Raw genomic sequence first — 18,142 nt, 5'->3', positions numbered from 1 at the left:
AGGCGTCCCAATTCTTTTGGTAATATAGTGTATGACGGTGATGAGAGCTACTGCTACCAAATTATAATTATGACACCTAGAACAGAATATTATATGGAAACCAGCCAATAGCAACCAATATGGTCCATGGGTGGCCGTATTCTATGGGGAGGTCTGCGTGAGTGTGGGACTGTGCATTTGGAGGTCCTGCAGACCTCTATCACATCAAGCCTCATAAATAACTATTCAAAAATATGATGAGAGCTACTGCTACCAAATTATGATTTGATAGACACCGAATAGGATATGGATCTTATGGTGGGAATATTGTCTAATCTTTGTGGAGGCTTCATATATCCATAAAGTATTAGTTCGGTACGGTACGGCAGCGCTTTTCCACTGCATGGAACCAAACGGTACGGCTCTCTAAAACAGTACCACCTCGATTGTGGTTCCAAGAGGTACCATATCCCACAATCCTTTGCATGCAGTCACTTCTAGCCACTGATTGGTCAGAGAATCGTTGTTATCCCACCCACTTAACTTTAGTACTACTTTAGTGGAAAAGCAAACCGTACCGAACCGTTCCAACACCATACCATGCGGTACCAGCAGTGGAAAAGCAAACTGGGCCAAGCAGGGCCGAGTAGAGCTGAGCCGGAACTTGCAGTGGAAAAATGCCATATGAGATCATGCCTCATAAATGACCCTTCAAGAAGATGACGAGAGTTACTGCTGCCAAATTACGATTTGATAGACATCGAATAGGATATGGATCTTATGGTGGGAATATTGTCTAATCTTTGTGGAGGCTTCATATATCCATAATGTATTAGTTAGACCTTCTGCACCACCCCCCCCCCCCCCCATCTCACTAATAAACCACCAATGGATGATTGTCTATGGGCTGGTCTTATTCCATATTCTTGTCTAATTATAATCAGCAAAAATGATGCTCAATTGTAAAAACGGACCTAGAACACAATATTATATGTAAAGCCGCCAATAACAACCGAGAAGAAGTATGGTCCATGGGTGGCTGTATTCTATGGGGAGGTCTGTGTGAGTGTGAGACTGTATATTTGGAGGTCTTGCAGACCTCTATGAGATCATGCCTCATAAATGACCCTTCAAGGAGATGACGAGAGCTACTGCTACCAAATTACGATTTGATAGACACCGAATAGGATATGGATCTTATGGTGGGAACATTGTGTGATCTTTGTAGAGGATTCATATATCCATAAAGTATAAGCTAGACCTTCTGTACCCCCCCTGTTCCACTATTATATGGAAATCAGCCAATACCAACCAATAAGAAGTATGTTTAACCAAAATATTTTTCACATCCTGAATATAAGGAATATAAGGAAGGACGCTCATGATGTTCTCTTATGGTCATTCTTGCCAAATTCTTTATTTGTCCATACGTTCAAACACAAAAAAAAAAATTGTTAGTCCATGTGCACTTTTTGGTGTCGAATAAGGGAACTTTTTTGAGTGAAAGATTTCCCGCACTCTGAACAAGAATAAGGCTGCTCGCCTGTGTGAATTCTCTGGTGATTAACAAGGACACTTTTATAAAAGAAACATTTCCCGCACACTGAACATGAACAAGGACACACAGCTATGTGACGTCTCTGGTGTATAAGAAGTTTTTCTGTCTGATGGAACGTTTTCCCACATTCCAAACATGAATAAGGACAATCTTTGTGAACTTTCTGGTGTCGAAGGAGGCTTCCTCTGTCCTTGTAACATTTCCTGCACACTGAACATAAAAAGGGGCGCTCACCCGTGTGTACTCTCTGGTGTATAAGAAGAGTATCATTCCGAATACAACATTTCCCACACTCTGAACATGAGTAAGGACGCTCCCCCGTATGAGTTTTTTGGTGTCGATGAAGGATTTCTTTTTGAATTAAACATTTCCCACACTCGGAACATGAATAAGGACGCTCACCCGTGTGAGTTCTCTGGTGTTGAAGGAGGAATACTTTATGGCGGGAAGACTTCCCACACTCAGGACATGATAAAAGACTCTTTTTCTTGTGAGTTCTCTGGTGCTTAACAAGTTGTACTTTCTGAATGAAACCTTTCCCGCACTCTGAGCATGAATAAGGCCGCTCACCAGTATGAATTCTCTGGTGATTAACCAGGTCTCCTTTCGCAAAAAAACATTTTCCGCACTCTGAACATGAATAAGGCCGCTCGCCCGTGTGAATTCTCAGATGTTTATCAAGGTCTCCCTTCTGAGGGAATGATTTCCCACACTCTGAACATAAGAAAGGACACTCGCCCGTGTGAATTCTCTGGTGACCAAGAAGGTGTGCTTTCTGTTTGAAACATTTCCCGCACTCTGAACATGAGAAAGGATGTTCACCTGTGTGAATTCTCTGGTGATCAAGAAAGTTTCCTTTTTGACTGAAACGTTTCCCGCACTCTGAACATGAGAAAGGATGCTTACGCTTGTGACTTTTCTGATGTTTGGAAGGTTTTCTGGTTTCTTTGGAAGAATTCCCAGACACTATAGATGACCAGGAATGTTGTCCTGTGTGAGATCCTTCATGGTTTAAGGAAGATCCCATGAGATGGGATGGATCTGTTGGTGTATCTGTACTGTGAGATCCCAGATTTGTTTCAGCAGTCATAGTATGTGGATTATCAGAAGATTCCTCAGGATTAGAGGGATCCATTGGTCTCTCCAAGTGATGAGGTCTATGATGGATTATTTGTGTATTGGGATTTACTCTTGGAGAACGTGGTGTGGTGGCATTTTCTTCGCCTTTACATTCTGAAGATCCGTTATTCAGGACATCGTGTCCACCTGTTGGAAATCAATGTTGAAAGGTTATAAGAATTCTTCATGTCTTTCATTCAGAAGTCATATACAGTATGTTGGTGTAACACTCTACAGCAGGAGTGTTAAACTCAATTTCACTGCGGGTCACATCAGTAGTATGGTGGTATGGTGGTCCTCAAAGGGCTGGTTGGATCTAGGGTGTGCTACGTACTGAGTGCAGAGTTCAGGAATATGCTACAGAGTGGAGGGTTCAGGAGTGCGTTATGTAGAGAGTGAAGGGTTCAGGAGTGCGTTATGTACAGAGCGCAGGGTTCAGGAGTGCGTTATGTACAGGATGAAGGGTTTAGGGGTGCATTATGTACAGCGTGAATTATTCAGGAATGCGTTATGCCATCAGTAGTATGGTGGTCCTCAAAGGGCTGGTTGGATCTAGGGTGTGCTACGTACCAAGTGCAAAGTTCAGGAATATGCTACAGACAGAGTGCAGGGTTCAGGAGTGCATTATTTACAGAGTGAAGTGTTCAGGAATGTGTTATGTACAGAGTACAGGGTTTAGGAGTGCATTATGTACAGAGTGAAGCATTCAGGAATGCGTTATGAACAAAGTGCAGGCTTCAGAATTGTGTTATGTACAGAGTGCAGGGTTCAGGAATGCATTATTTACAGAATGAAGGGTTTAGGAATTTGATATGTACAGAGTGATGAGTTCAGGCGTGCATTATGTACAAAGTAATGGGTTCAGGAATGCGCTATGTACAGAGTTTAGGACTGCATTATGTACAATTTATGTACAGAAGTGCATTATGTACAAGAGTGAAGGGTTCAGGAGTGTGTTATGTACAGAGTGCAGGGTTCAGGAGTGCGTTATGTACAGAGTGCAGAGTTCAGGAGTGTATTATGTACAGAGTGCAGGATTCAGGAGTGCGTTATTTACAAAGTGCAGAGTTCAGGATTATTCTACAGAGTACAGGGTTCAGGAATGCGTTATTTACAGAGTGCAGGGTTCAGCACTGCGTTATTTACAGAGTGCAGGGTTCAAGAGTGCGTTATGTACAGAGTGCAGGGTTCAGGAGTGCATTATGTACAGAGTGCAGGGTTCAGGAGTGCATTACATACAAAATGAAGGGTTCAGGAATGCGTTATGTACAGAGTGCAGGGTTCAGGAGTGTGTTATGTACAGAGAGCAGGGTTCAGGAATGCGTTATTTACAGAATGAAGGGTTTAAGAATATGATATGTACAGAGTGAAGAGTTCAGGAGTGCATTATGTACAAAGTAATGGGTTCAGGAATGCGCTATGTACAGAGTTTAGGACTGCATTATGTACAGAGTGAAGGGTTCAGGAGTGTGTTATGTACAGAGTGCAGGGTTCAGAAGTGCGTTATGTACAGAGTGCAGGGTTCAGGAGTGCATTATGTACAGAGTGCAGAGTTCAGGGTTCAGAAGTGTGTTATGTACAGAGTGAAGAGTTCAGGAGTGCGTTATGTACAGAGTGCAGAATTCAGGAGTATATTATGTACAGAGTGCAGAGTTCAGGAGTATATTATGTACAGAGTGCAGAGTTCAGGAGTGCGCTATGTGGAAAATGCATGGTTTAGCGGTGCACTACGTACAGAGTGAAGGGTTCAGGAATACTTTATGTAGAAAGGGAAAAATTCAGGGGTGCATTATGTAGCGAATGCATGGTTTTAGGGGTGCGCTGCATGCAGAGTTCAGGAGTGTGCGGTCTACAGAGTGCAGGGTGTGCAATCCCAATTCCAACACCCCCAAAGCTTCCTTGCATCCCTCTCTGCTTCCTTGCCCGGCTCTAGTACCTCCCTGTGTAGGTGATTCTTCCTCGCCAGAGGTGGCGGAATGAACTTTAGCCACGTTCTGACTGGAAAAATGGGTGTGAGGGCCACGTGACAGAAGGGAGTGGGAGCGGAGGGTGCGAGCCAGAGGTGGCGGAATTAACTTTCACCATGTTCTGGCTGCAAAAAATGGGTGCAAGTGCCACGTGACAGTAGGGAGGGGATCACAAAGTGTGAGCCAGAGGTGGCGGAATGAACCTTCGCCGCGTTCCGGCTGCAAAAATGGGTGCGAGGGCCACGTGACAGGTAAAAGTAGGGAACGGGAGCGGAGGGTGCGAGCCAGAGGTGGTGGAATGAACTTTCGCTATGTTCTGGCTGCAAAAATGGGTGCGAGGGCCATGTGACAGGTGACAGTATGGAGCGGAGGGTGCGAGCCAGAGGTGGCGGAATGAACTTTCGCTATGTTCTGGCTGCAAAAATGGGTGGGAGGGCCACGTGACAAGGCCTGGTGGGCGGCATTTAGCCCGCGAGCCTTGTGTTTGACATACGTGCTCTACGGTATCTCAGGGCTCAGGCGTGGAATTGGGTGCAATCATAACATAAAATATGAATACAAACCAATTAAAGGAAGGGTGCTCAACCCTTAGAAGTTCGAGGGCCACTTACGTGATTTGGTAACCAGTTGCCGCACACATTTAAATGAAATGGTTCATAATTTAGAATTTTTTATTTTGAATAGCGTAATGAACATTTTCCTTCTGTAGCTGCTGAATGCCGGTGGGAGGGAGAGGAGGAGAAGTCAGCTTTTTAGAGGTTGCAGGAGGAAAATGGAGAGGATCAGTTCCCGAATATGCCGCCGTCTAATTGTAAAACAGAATGTGTCAGGGAGGCCGCGTGGGCCCCTGGAGCATGGGGGCAGGGTCGCCATTGTGTACACATTCAAGGTACTCCCTGTTTATCACCACCCTTTGGACTCGCCCCTGAAGCCAGCTTTAACCACACTGGACTATTCTGAGTACTCGCTATTTTGGTCGAGGCGTTGCGGTAAAAATATATCTCAACTACAGGGTTTAATACACTGAGCACTTTTTCCTTTTCCAGTTTCGAGCACCATCGCTCGCAAGGCTCCTAGAAAGGTCTCCGGCGAGGAGCACTTGGTAACACTCCGCCTGGGACAGGAGCTGGCTACAGAGGAAGCATCAGTTTATGCAGCTCCCACTCACTCCATGTTATTCAAATATTTTATACTCATAAAAAAAAAATAACGTGAACTGTTTCGGCATTTAGTATTTAATATGGTGTACAGTATCTCCTCCTCATTTGTCAGGAACATGACTTTATATTGAGGAATAGAGATGGACCTTTCATATGTTGTACAGTATCTCCTCCTCATTTGTTGGGAACATGACGTTATATTGAGGAATGGAGATGGACCTTTCATATGGTGTACAGTATCTCCTCCTCATTGGTTAGGAACATGACGTTATATTGAGGAATGGAGATGGACCTTTCATATGGTGTACAGTATCTCCTCCACATTTGTCAGGAACATGATGTTATATTGAGGAATGGAGATGGACCTTTCATATGGTGTTCAGTATCTCCTCCTCATTTGTTGGGAACACAAAATTATATTGAGGAATGGAGATGGACCTTTCATATGGTGTACAGTATCTCCTCCTCATTTGTTGGGAACATGACGTTATATTGAGGAATGGAGATGGACCTTTCATATGGTGTACAGTATCTCCTCCTCATTTGTTGGGAACATGACGTTATATTGAGGAATGGAGAGGGACCTTTCATATGGTGTACAGTATCTCCTCCTCATTTGTTGGGAACATGACGTTATATTGAGGAATGGAGATGGTCCTTTCATATGGTGTACAGTATCTCCTCCTCATTTGTTGGGAACATGAGGTTATATTGAGAAATGGAGATGGACCCTTCATATGGTGTAGTGATCGACGATTATCTGCAAAGCCCAAATCGAGGGCCGATATGCACTTTGCCCAATATATCTGAATCTGCCTTTTGATTTACCGATATTGTTGATATTTCGGGAAAGTGCTTGTACCGGGGTGATGCCTGCAGCTAGAGCCATCACCCCGGTACTGGTGTCCATAGCCGACGGTCGGCTGTCTTGTAATGACAACCGATGTGGCTGAGAAGCCGCTCGGCTGTCATTCCAAGGAACGAGAGGGGACGTCCACCCCCTCCTGCCGCCTTTCGTGGCTTTCCCGGTTCTCCTATCCCACCGGGACAGGAGACCCGGGCATTCTACCTTCACCGCCACCGCCTGACCGGGTCTCCATCTGCACTGCCGCCGTCTGATCGGGTCTCCATATCTTTGAATTCAGCGCCGCCGAGTACCCGGACGTGATGACATGACATCACTTCCGGGTACTGGCGGCGCCGAATTAAAAAAACTTACAGCATTCAAAACAGCCAAACTTGCCGTTTTGAATGCTTTTAAGTGCAGAGGAGAGGTTTTGGGTCTTTTAGACCCCCAGATCCCTCCACCACAGTACCTGTAGACATAAAAAAAAAAAATATTTTAATGTCCGAAAATATCTGATGACCAACATTTCAGTTTTGGTATTGGCGGTAAAAAAATAAAAAAAGATATCGGTCGATCAATAAGATGGTGTACAGTATCTCCACCTCATTTGTTGGGAACGTGACGTTATATTGAGGAATGGAGATGGACCTTCCACATTGTTTAGATTATCTCCATCTGTAAATATCTAAATACATACTTTTGACAAACTCTATCTATCTAATCTATCATGTTTATTACTTCCTTGTGTCCATATGTAGTGAAGATTCCTCCTGTTCACTTTTCATAATCATCTCCCCCTCCTCCATAGACTGCTGATCTCCACTCACCAACCTCTCTTCTTCTTCGTCCTTAACCTCAACTTTGATATCTTTTAGTTCTTCATCCTAAACCCCAAGATGATAAAACGTCTTAAAAACCTAACTGCCAAAATTTAAAGATTATATACAACAATGTCATACCAGAATTTGTAATATTTTTTTTTGCTCTATAGCCCAGTCCCCTCTACCTTAACATGGTGAGGGATGCTGTGACCATCCTGCGTTGAATCCCTGCAATACAAAGAACTACCCTCCATAGAATGCTGATTTCCACTAGCAAACATCTGATCTTCCACTTTAATTTCCACTTTGAGGTCTTTCAGTTCTTCACCCTAAACCCCAAAGATAATAGACCACATTTGTGAAAAAAAGGACATAAAAGAATGTCATATCACAGAGTTTAGAATTTATTTTGAGTCCTAATAGCTCAGCCCCACCTACCTGATGATGGTGGGGGATGGTGTGATCTTCCAGTGTGGAATCCCGGGAATACAGAGGACGGGGACATCTCTCTGGTGGGTTCCCATTACTGGATCCATCTGTAGGAAACACACACACTGACTGAATACATTGTTTCTATGTGTTTATCAGATGATGGGGGATCTAGGTGGACCCTCCGTACATCTCTCTCCTTTACAATAAAGTCTCCTCTTACCCGGTGATGTGAGGGGCGGCTGATTCTCCATCATGACGTCCTTGTAGAGATCCTTGTGTCCTTCTAAATACTCCCACTCCTCCATGGAGAAATAGACAGTGACATCCTGACACCTTATAGGAACCTGACACACACAATGATACAGTCACCATCCAGTCACCATCCTTGTCTGTTACTGGATAATGTCCCAGAATTCCCGGCACCGCTCACCTCTCCTGTCCAGGGGAAGGGTGTCAAACATAACAGGATGTGGGAGGAAACAAAGTCTGACTGAGGCGCAGAAAATTACAATATTATGGAGCCTGTCCTATTAGTATTACTGGATTGACTCTGTATGTAGAGTTGGATAAATGGTTCTATATTTAAGATGTATCTGGTCTATAAACCAGAGGCTCTGGATTGACCGTTGGATAAATGGCTCTATATTTAGGATATATCTGGTCTATAAACCAGAGGCTGTGGATGGACAGTTGGATAAATGGTTACATATTTAGGATTTTTTCAGTCTATAAACCAGAGGCTCTGGATGGACAGTTGGATAAATGGTTCTATATTTAGGATGTATCCGGTCTATAAACCAGAGGCTCTAGATGGACAGTTGGATAAATGGTTCTATATTTAGAATGTATCGGGTCTATAAACCAGAGGCTCTAGATGGACAGTTAAATAAATGGTTCTATGTTTAGAATGTATCCGGTCTATAAACCAGAGGCTCTGGATGGACAGTTGGATAAATGGTTCTATATTTAGGATGTATCCGGTCTATAAACCAGAGGCTCTGGATGGACAGTTGGATAAATGGTTCTATATTTAGAATGTATCTGGTCTATAAACCAGAGGCTCTAGATGGACAGTTGGATAAATGGTTCTATATTTAGAATGTATCCGGTCTATAAACCAGAGGCTCTGGATGGACAGTTGGATAAATGGTTCTATATTTAGGATGTATCTGGTCTATAAACCAGAGGCTCTGGATGGACAGTTGGATAAATGGTTCTATATTTAGGATGAATCTGGTCTATAAACCAGAGGCTCTGGATGGACAGTTGGATAAATGGTTCTATATTTAGGATGTATCTGGTCTATAAACCAGAGGCTCTGGATGGACAGTTGGATAAATGGTTCTTTATTTAGGATGTACCTGGTCTATAAACCAGAGGCTCTGGATGGACAGTCTATCTCTAGAACATATGCGGTATATAGAGTCGGATCAACCACAAAGCAAGAGATTACCTTAAAGAGGTTGTAAACCCGTACAAAGTTTTTTTTTGTTTGGTAACCTGTAAGAGAAACACATAATGAGCTAGTATGCATCGCATACTAGCTCATTATGCAATACTTACCTTAGTACGAACCCACTGCCATGCCTTCCGCTTACCTGTATGACGGGCGACATGTCCAGGCGCCCGTCTTCCGGGTTCGCGGCATCCGGCCATCTGATTGGCCGGAGCCGCGGTGACGTCACTCCCGCGCAGGCACGCAGGAGCCGACAGTCACGGCACGGGACTCTGAAGAAACGGCACCAGCAGCCGTTCCGTCAGAGCGCATGCGCCAGTGACGTCACTGGATGCATGTAAGGTAAATATCTCCTAAACGGTACATGTTTAGGAGATATTTACAGTACCTTTAGGTAAGCCTTATTATAGGCTTACCTATAGGTAAAAGTGTCCTAGGAGGGCTTACTTCCTCTTTAAGTGCCTCAAAATCCAGCCATGTCTCCAAGTTGTTTCCTAACTCACCTTTCACCCGGAACTTCCTGTCTGTCCAAGACATCACTTCCTTCTTTGCGTTCCACATTTAGAAGCGAGATTCTCATCTTGTGGAGAATGTAAGTATTGCAGCTTAGTTTGATCTTTTATACTTCAAATGCAGCATCTCTGTGCATTCTTCAGTTTTATTGCATATTTTATAATTAAAAAACCAAAAACAAACCAATTATTAACTAAACATTTCAACTTTTAATAACTATATTGTCCTCAACAGGCACTACCACGTTCTCCACTTCCCCCTAACCATGATCAGCCTCATTGTACCTTTTCTTCCCATGGTTCATGATCAAAGTAAGTTTGGCCTCCTCTATTCTCTGTCCGATCCCACGGCTTCTTCTCTCTTCCCCCATTCTTCCTCTTTCCTGTCAAGGACATTCTTCCACCAACCAGGATGAGGACCTTGTTTGGTAGAGGAGGAATGAGGAGAGAGCTTTATTCGGAAAGCTAAAGCTATCAAGGACTGCAATACCACTAGCAAACACTGGAGGGGACTTCAGAGACTTAGCTGAATAGACACACGTGCTGATACAAATCTTGCTTACAGTCTGGTGCAATTTCAGATATGACTTGGGTTGCTTAGAATCACGCGACTATAGAAATCACATTGATTTCAATGCTGCCTGTTCACATCAATGCAACCCAAGTGCGATGCAACTTTGAGGAAGGGACATGGTTGGTGGGATGCAGTGCGATTTTGTGCCCCATAAACTTCAATGACATTGCACCAAAAAAGCATGCACATGCATTTTTGCCCACATTTTGTGCTGGTTGGCACTCAGGGGCATCCTAACAACCAGTGACTCCTTCCTGCTCCGACAGCAGAGACTGCAGTGTATGAGCAGCTTTGTGCTGCTCATACATTTCTAGGCAAAAGGAAAATACTAGATGTACTGTGGCAGGTCACCACACATGCATGTAGCAATTGGCATGCCATGTACGTGGGCACCCTAAACTAATGTGTCACTGAGAGAAGTTGCTGAATGGTCTTCAGCTTGTTCCCATATTCCCCGAGACCTCATCTGTTGCATCTGCCTACCCATGCATGACCAAGTATCCCCCTGGATTTTGCCTCTGCCTTCTGCCTCATCTGGTTACCTTCACCCCGGCCTGATTATTGAACTTGCCTTCGCTTCCTGATTCTATACCACTTTACCCAACTGTTACCGACCCTGGCCTATTTCCTGTACTTGCTCTACCTGCTGACTCGGTCCTATGTTTCCCGGCTGTTCCTGACCCTGGCCTATTTCCTGTACTTGCTCTACCTGCTGACTCGGTCTTATGTTGCCCGGCTGTCAACCACTATGTGGAGGAGGACACATCCCTGCACTTGGACCACTAATGCGTTTCGGGAGACACGCTCCCTTCCTCAGAGCTATATTGCAAGATTTTATGTCACACGGTATTTACGCAGCAATTCTTCAAACACGTTTTTTGGGGAAAAAAAATATTCAGCCACCACATGTAATGATATCTAAGTTGCAGTATATTCAGTTTTTGGTTTTGGGTACAATAACGATTTAAGTCAAATCATCGAATCACAACTGCACATTATATTGTTATCTCCACAAGGTTGAATGACTGGTGGTGTTATGTCCCTGTCACGACCTCCATGTAATAACTTTCTCTTCAGATCTTTATTCTTCTACCTCTGTATGTATATTCTACATCTGTATATATATTTAAGCAGATGTTCAATTAAATTTATTCTTTACAAAATAAAGAATGCATACAGTGAGGGGAAAAAGTATTTGATCCCCTGCTAATTTTTGTACGTTTGCCCACTGACAAAAAAAAGATCAGTCAATAACTTCAATGGTCGGTTTATTTTAACAGTGACAGAATACAAAAATATACAGAAAAAGGCATTTCATAAAAGTTATAAATTGATTTGCATTTTAAGTGAAATAAGTATTTGGTCCTCTATCAATCAGCAAGATTTCTGGCTCCCAGGTGTCTTCTATACAGGTAACAAGCTGAGATTAGGAGCACTCTCCTGAAGGGAGTGCTCCTATTCTCAGCTTGTTACATGTATAAAAGAAACCAGTCCACAAAAGCAATCAATCAGATACAAATCTCTCCACCATGGCCAAGACAAAAGAGCTGTCCAAGGGACAAGATTGTAGACCTACACAAGGCTGGAACGGGCTACAAGACCATCTCCAATCAGCTTGGTGAGAGGGTGACAAGCATGTGGTGCGATTATTTGCAAATGGAAGAAACACAAAATAAATGTCAATTTCCCTTGGTCTGCGGCTTCATGCAAGATCTCACCTCGTAGAGTTTCAATGATCATGAGAACGGTGAGGAATCAGCCCAAAACTACACGGGAGAATCTTGTCAATGATCTCAAGGCAGCTGGGACCATAGTCACCAAGAAAACAATTGGTAAGCCATTGACTGAGATCCTGCAGCGCCCCCTGGCTCAGGAAAGCACACGTACAGGCCCTTCTGAAGTTTGCCAATGAACATCTGAATGATTCAGAGGAAAACTGGGTGAAAGTGTTGTGGTCAGATGAGACCAAAATCAAGCTCTTTGGCATCAACTGAACTCGTCGTGTTTGGAGAAGAAGGAATTCTGCATTTGACCATAAGAACACCATCCTCACCATCAAACATGGAGGTGGAAACATTATGCTTTGGGGGTGTTTATCTTCTAAGGGGACAGGAGAACTTCACTGCATCAAAGGGACGAAGGACGGGGCCATGTATCGTCAAATCTTGGGTGGAACCTCCTTCCCTCAGCCAGGGCATTGAAAATGGGTTGTGGATGGGTATTTTAGCAAGAGAATGTTCCACAACACACAGCCAAGGCACAACACACAGCCAAGGCACAAGAAAAAGCTGACAATTGGTAACTCGAATCTTCAGCTCCCTCCACATATTTTCTATGGGATTAAGGTCTGGAGACTGGCTAGGCCACTCCAAGACCTTGTTGAAGTTGCTGAATGGTCTTCAGCTTGTTCCCATATTCCCCGAGACCTCATCTGTTGCATCTGCCTACCCATGCATGACCAAGTATCCCCTGGATTTCGCCTTTGCCTTCTGCCTCATTTGGTTACCTTGACCCCAGACTGGCCTAGCCAGTCTCCAGACCTTAATCCCATAGAAAATATGTGGAGGGAGCTGAAGATTCGAGTTACCAATTGTCAGCCTCAAAACCCTAAGGCTTATTTCACATGTAGGCGTTTTGGGGCATTTTTGGGGCGTTTTTCTGCTCTAGAATCAGCTCCAAAAATGCCCAACAAGACTAATCCTATTCATTTCAATGGCCCCCGTTCACATCTGAGCGTTTTGACGTTTTAAGCAAAACGCCCAATGCTCAAAAAAGTACATGAGCTTCTTTTTGGGCAGATTACACGCGTTTTTATTTTTTTCCATTGGTCACTTGTCAACCTAAAAACGCCTGCACAAAAATGCCTGTAAAAACTCCTGTAAAACGCCTGAAAAAAACGCCCATAAAAACGCCTGAAAAAACGCCTGTAAATAGCAACGCCAAGATGTGAACGTAGCCTAATAACTTGGAGAGGATCTGCAAAGTGGGACAAAATTCCTCCTGAGATGTGTGCAAACCTGATGGCCAACTACAAGAAACGTCTGACCTCTGTAAATGCCAACATGGGTTTTGCCACCAAGTACTAAGTCATGTTCTGTAAATGGGTCAAACACTTATTTTACTCATTAAAACACAAATCAATTTATAACTTTTCTGAAATGCGTTTTTCTGGATATTTTTGTTGTTATTCTGTCTCTCACTGGTAAAATAAACCAACCAATAAAATTATAGACTGATCCTTTCTTTGTCAGTGGGCAAATGTACAACATTTCATGTTGCACCCTCCTAGTTTACTTAGCTCCTCTGTAAACAGTGGAGAAGGGGTTGGTTACTTAGGGTTGTTCAGTGTCTCACAAGCTGCTGTTCTGCTACCCCCCACCTTCTAAGTATAGTGGGAGGGAGAGCAGAACAGGCAGTCTGAATACTTATTGGACTCAAACCAATCCCTGGGGAGGTGTGCCCAGAAGATGGGGAGGGGCCAATAAATATTCTGAGGCCTGTGTAGCAGTGTAGACTTCCTGGGTCCAGTCCTTCAGGAGACCCCTGTGCTGGGGGTTCTGCCCCCCCCCCCCAGAGAAAGAGAGGAAGCTTGAGGAGCCTTTGATGTTCTAGCTAGGCTTAGCTGGGTGGCCTACTGAAGAAAGCCTGGTATAAAGAATGAGCAAAGCCAGACAGAAGAAAGCTGGCGGGAGGAAGCTCAACCATTCAGTTCGTTTTTGCCACACTCCCCATACATCTGTCTCAACATCAAGATTGTTAGCCCAATTCTCTGGTGTACAGCAAGAGCATGTTTTCTAGAGAAACTTTTCCCGCACTCTGAACATGAATAAGGACGCTCACCCGTGTGAATTCTCTGGTGTACAGCAAGAGCATGTTTTCTAGAGAAACTTTTCCCGCACTCTGAACATGAATAAGGACGCTCACCCGTGTGAATTCTCTGGTATTGAGCAAGGTATCGTTTGTACTTGAAGCATTTCCCACAGTCTGGACCTGCCCAAGAACACTTGCCCGTGTGAATTCTATTGTGAATAATAAGATCTTCTTTCCGAATTTAACATTTCTCGGAATCTGAACATGAAAAAGAACGCTCATCTGTGTAAATTTTTGTGATGTAAAATAAGCTGTGATTTCAAAAAGAAACATTTCCCGCACTCTGAACATGAAAATGGGCGGTTGCGGTTACCCATGTGAATTTTTTGGTGTTTACGAAGGCTATCTTTTTCTTTGAAACATTTCCCACACTCTGCGCACGAGAAAGGACGCTCATCTGTGTGAATGGTCAGGTGTGAAAGAAGATGTCCTTTCAAACTGAAACATTTCCCGCACTCTGGACATGCATAAGGACGTTCACCCGTGTGAATTCTCTGATGTCTATTAAGGCTTCCTTTCTGAATGAAACATTTCCCGCACTCTGAACATGAGAAAGGACGCTCGCCTGTGTGACTTCTATGGTGATAAACAAAGCTTGCTTTCTGTTTGAAACATTTCCCGCAATCTAAACATGAGAAAGTACGCACACTCGTATGACTACTCTGGTGTATAAAAGGCACTTTGATTTTTTCAAAAGGTTTCTCAGGCACTATAGATGACAAGGAATGTTCTCCTGTGTGAGATCCTTCATGGTTTAAAGAAGACCCCTTGAGATGAGATGGATCTGTTGATGGATCTGTACTGTGAGATCCCAGATTTGTTTCAGCAGTAACAGTATGTGTATTATCAGAAGATTCCTCAGGGTTAGAGGGATCCATTGGTCTCTCCAAGTGATGAGGTCTATGATGTATTTTTGTATTGGGATTTACTCCTGGAGAACGTTGTGTGGTGGGATTTTCTTCTCCTTTACATTCTGAAGATCCGTTATTCAGGACATCGTGTCCACCTGTTGGAAATCAATTTTGTTAGAATAATTCACAATGTACTGAAGAATGGACCTTTCATATGGTGTACAGTATCTCCTCCTCATTTGTTGGGAACATGAAGTTATATTGAGGAATGGAGATGGACCTTTCATATGGTGTACAGTATCTCCTCCTCATTTGTTGGGAACATGACGTTATATTAAGGAATGGAGATGGACCTTCCACATTGTTTAGATTATCTCCATCTGTAAATATCTAAATACATACTTTTGACAAACTCTATCTATCTAATCTATCATGTTTATTACTTACTTGTGTCCATATGTAGTGAAGATTCCTCCAGTTCACTTTTCATAATCATCTCCCCCTCCTCCATAGACTGCTGATCTCCACTCACCAACATCTCTTCTTCTTCGTCCTTATCCTCAACTTTGATATCTTTTAGTTCTTCATCCTAAACCCCAAGATGATAAAATAAAACGTCTTAAAAATCTAACTGCCAAAATTTAAAGATTATATACAACAATGTCATACCAGAATCTGTAATATTTTTTTTTTTGCTCAATAGCCCAGTCCCCTCTACCTTAACATGGTGAGGGATGCCGTGACCTTCCTGTGTTGAATCCCTGCAATACAAAGAACTATTCTCCGTAGAATGCTGATCTCCACTAGCAAACATCTGATCTTTGATTTCAACTTTGAGGTCTTTCAGTTCTTCACCCTAAACCCCAAAGATGGTAGACCACATTTGTGGAAAAAAAAATGGACATAAGAAGAATGTCATATCATATCACAGAGTTTAGAAATTATTTTGAGTCCTAATAGCTCAGTCCCACCTACCTGCTCATGGTGAGGGATGGTGTGATCTTCCTGTGTGGAATCCCGGGAATACAGAGGACGGGGACATCTCTCTGGTGGGTTCCCATTACTGGATCCATCTGTAGGAAACACACACACTGACTGAATACATTGTTTCTATGTGTTTATCAGATGATGGGGGATCTAGGTGGAGCCTCCGTACTGCTCTCTCCTTTACAATAAAGTCTCCTCTTACCCGGTGATGTGAGGGGCGACTGATTCTCCATCATGACGTCCTCATAGAAATCCTTGTGTCCTTCTAAATACTCCCACTACTCCATGGAGAAATAGACAGTGACATCCTGACACCTTATAGGAACCTGACACACACAATGATACAGTCACCATCCAGACACATCCCTTGTCTGTTACTGGATAATGTCACTTCCTGTCCAGGGGAAGAGTGTCAAACATAACAGGATGTGGGAGGAAACAAAGCCTGACTGAGGCACAGAAACTGACTATATTGTGGAGCCTGTCCTTTTAGTATTACTGGATTGACTCTGGATGGACAGTTGGATAAATGGTTCTATATTTAGGATGTATCCGGTCTATAAACCAGAGGCTCTGGATGGACAGTTGGATAAATGGTTCTATATTTAGGATGTATCCGGTCTATAAACCAGAGGCTCTGGATGAACAGTTGGATAAATGGTTCTATATTTAGAATGTATCTGGTCTCTAAACCTGAGGCTCTGGATGGACAGTTGGATAAATGGTTCTATATTTAGGATGTATCTGGTCTATAAACCAGAGGCTCTGGGTAGGCAGTTGGATAAATGGTTCTATATTTAGGATATATCCGGTCTATAAACCAGAGGCTCTGGATGGACAGTTGGATAAATGGTTCTATATTTAGGACGTATCCGGTCTATAAACCAGAGGCTCTGGATGGACAGTTGGATAAATGGCTCTATATTTAGGATGTATCCGGTCTATAAACCAGAGACTCTGGATGGACAGTTGGATAAATGGCTCTATATTTAGGATGTATCCGGTCTATAAACCAGAGACTCTGGATGGACAGTTGGATAAATGGCTCTATATTTAGGATGTATTTGGTCTATAAACCAGAGGCTCTGGATGGACAGTTGGATAAATGGCTCTATATTTAGGATGTATTTGGTCTATAAACCAGAGGCTCTGGATGGACAGTTGGATAAATGGTTCTATATTTAGGATGTATCCGGTCTTTAAACCAGAGGCTCTGGATGGACAGTTGGATAAATGGTTCTATATTTAGGATGTATCTGGTCTATAAACCAGAGGCTCTGGGTGGACAGTTGGATAAATGGTTCTATATTTAGGATGTATCCGGTCTATAAACCAGAGGCTCTGGATGAACAGTTGGATAAATGGTTCTATATTTAGGATGTATCTGGTCTATAAACCAGAGGCTCTGGATGAACAGTTGGATAAATAGTTCTATATTTAGGATGTATCTGGTCTATAAACCAGAGGCTCTGGGTGGACAGTCTATCTCTAGAACATATGCGGTATATATAGTCGGATAAACCACAAAGCATGAGATTACCTTATGTGCCTCAAAATCCAGCCATGTCTCCAAGTTGTTTCCTAACTCACCTTTGACCCGGAACTTCCTGTCTGTCTAAGACATCACTTCCTTCTTTGCGTTCCACATTTAGAAGCGAGATTCTCATCTTGTGGAGAATGTAAGTATTGCAGCTTAGTTTGATCTTTTATACTTCAAATGCAGCATCTCTGTGCATTCTTCAGTTTTATTGCATATTTTATAATTAAAAAAACTAAAACAAACCAAATATTAACTAAACATATTTCAACTTTTAATATTTATATAGTCCTTAACAGGCACTACCATTTTCTCCACTTCCCCCTAAACATGATCAGCCTCATTGTACCTTTTCTTCCCATGGTTCATGATCAAAGTAAGTTTGGCCTCCTCTATTCTCTGTCAGATCCCACGGCTTCTTCTCTCTTCCCCCATTCTTCCTCTTTCCTGTCAAGCACATTCTTCCACCAAC

General features: G+C 43.1%; 2 protein-coding genes across 2 annotated transcripts in view; both read right to left on the bottom strand.

The window, feature by feature from the left end:
• The window catches only part of LOC309563439 (uncharacterized protein), a gene marked incomplete at its 5' end in the record, with an annotated part of 48,765 nt that extends 30,635 nt beyond the window's left edge, over positions 1-18,130 (bottom strand). The window contains 13 exon segments of the mRNA XM_082267833.1: positions 1,472-2,351; positions 2,727-2,803; positions 4,593-4,654; positions 7,369-7,514; positions 7,637-7,780; positions 7,890-7,982; positions 13,458-13,519; positions 14,266-14,325; positions 14,609-14,752; positions 14,861-15,301; positions 15,594-15,735; positions 15,865-16,002; positions 18,020-18,130. Coding sequence (XP_082123959.1) covers positions 1,472-2,351; positions 2,727-2,803; positions 4,593-4,654; positions 7,369-7,514; positions 7,637-7,780; positions 7,890-7,982; positions 13,458-13,519; positions 14,266-14,325; positions 14,609-14,752; positions 14,861-15,301; positions 15,594-15,735; positions 15,865-16,002; positions 18,020-18,130 — 2,500 coding nt within the window.
• Positions 1-18,142, bottom strand: part of LOC309564412 (uncharacterized protein) — a 1,531,146-nt gene that overhangs the window by 1,257,712 nt on the left and 255,292 nt on the right.

Source organism: Pelophylax lessonae, assembly GCF_965119305.1.
Source record: "Pelophylax lessonae genome assembly, chromosome: 9".
Classification (NCBI taxonomy): Eukaryota; Metazoa; Chordata; class Amphibia; order Anura; family Ranidae; genus Pelophylax; species Pelophylax lessonae.
Note: the sequence above shows the minus strand (reverse complement) of the source record. Positions and strands in the feature narration are given on the sequence as shown.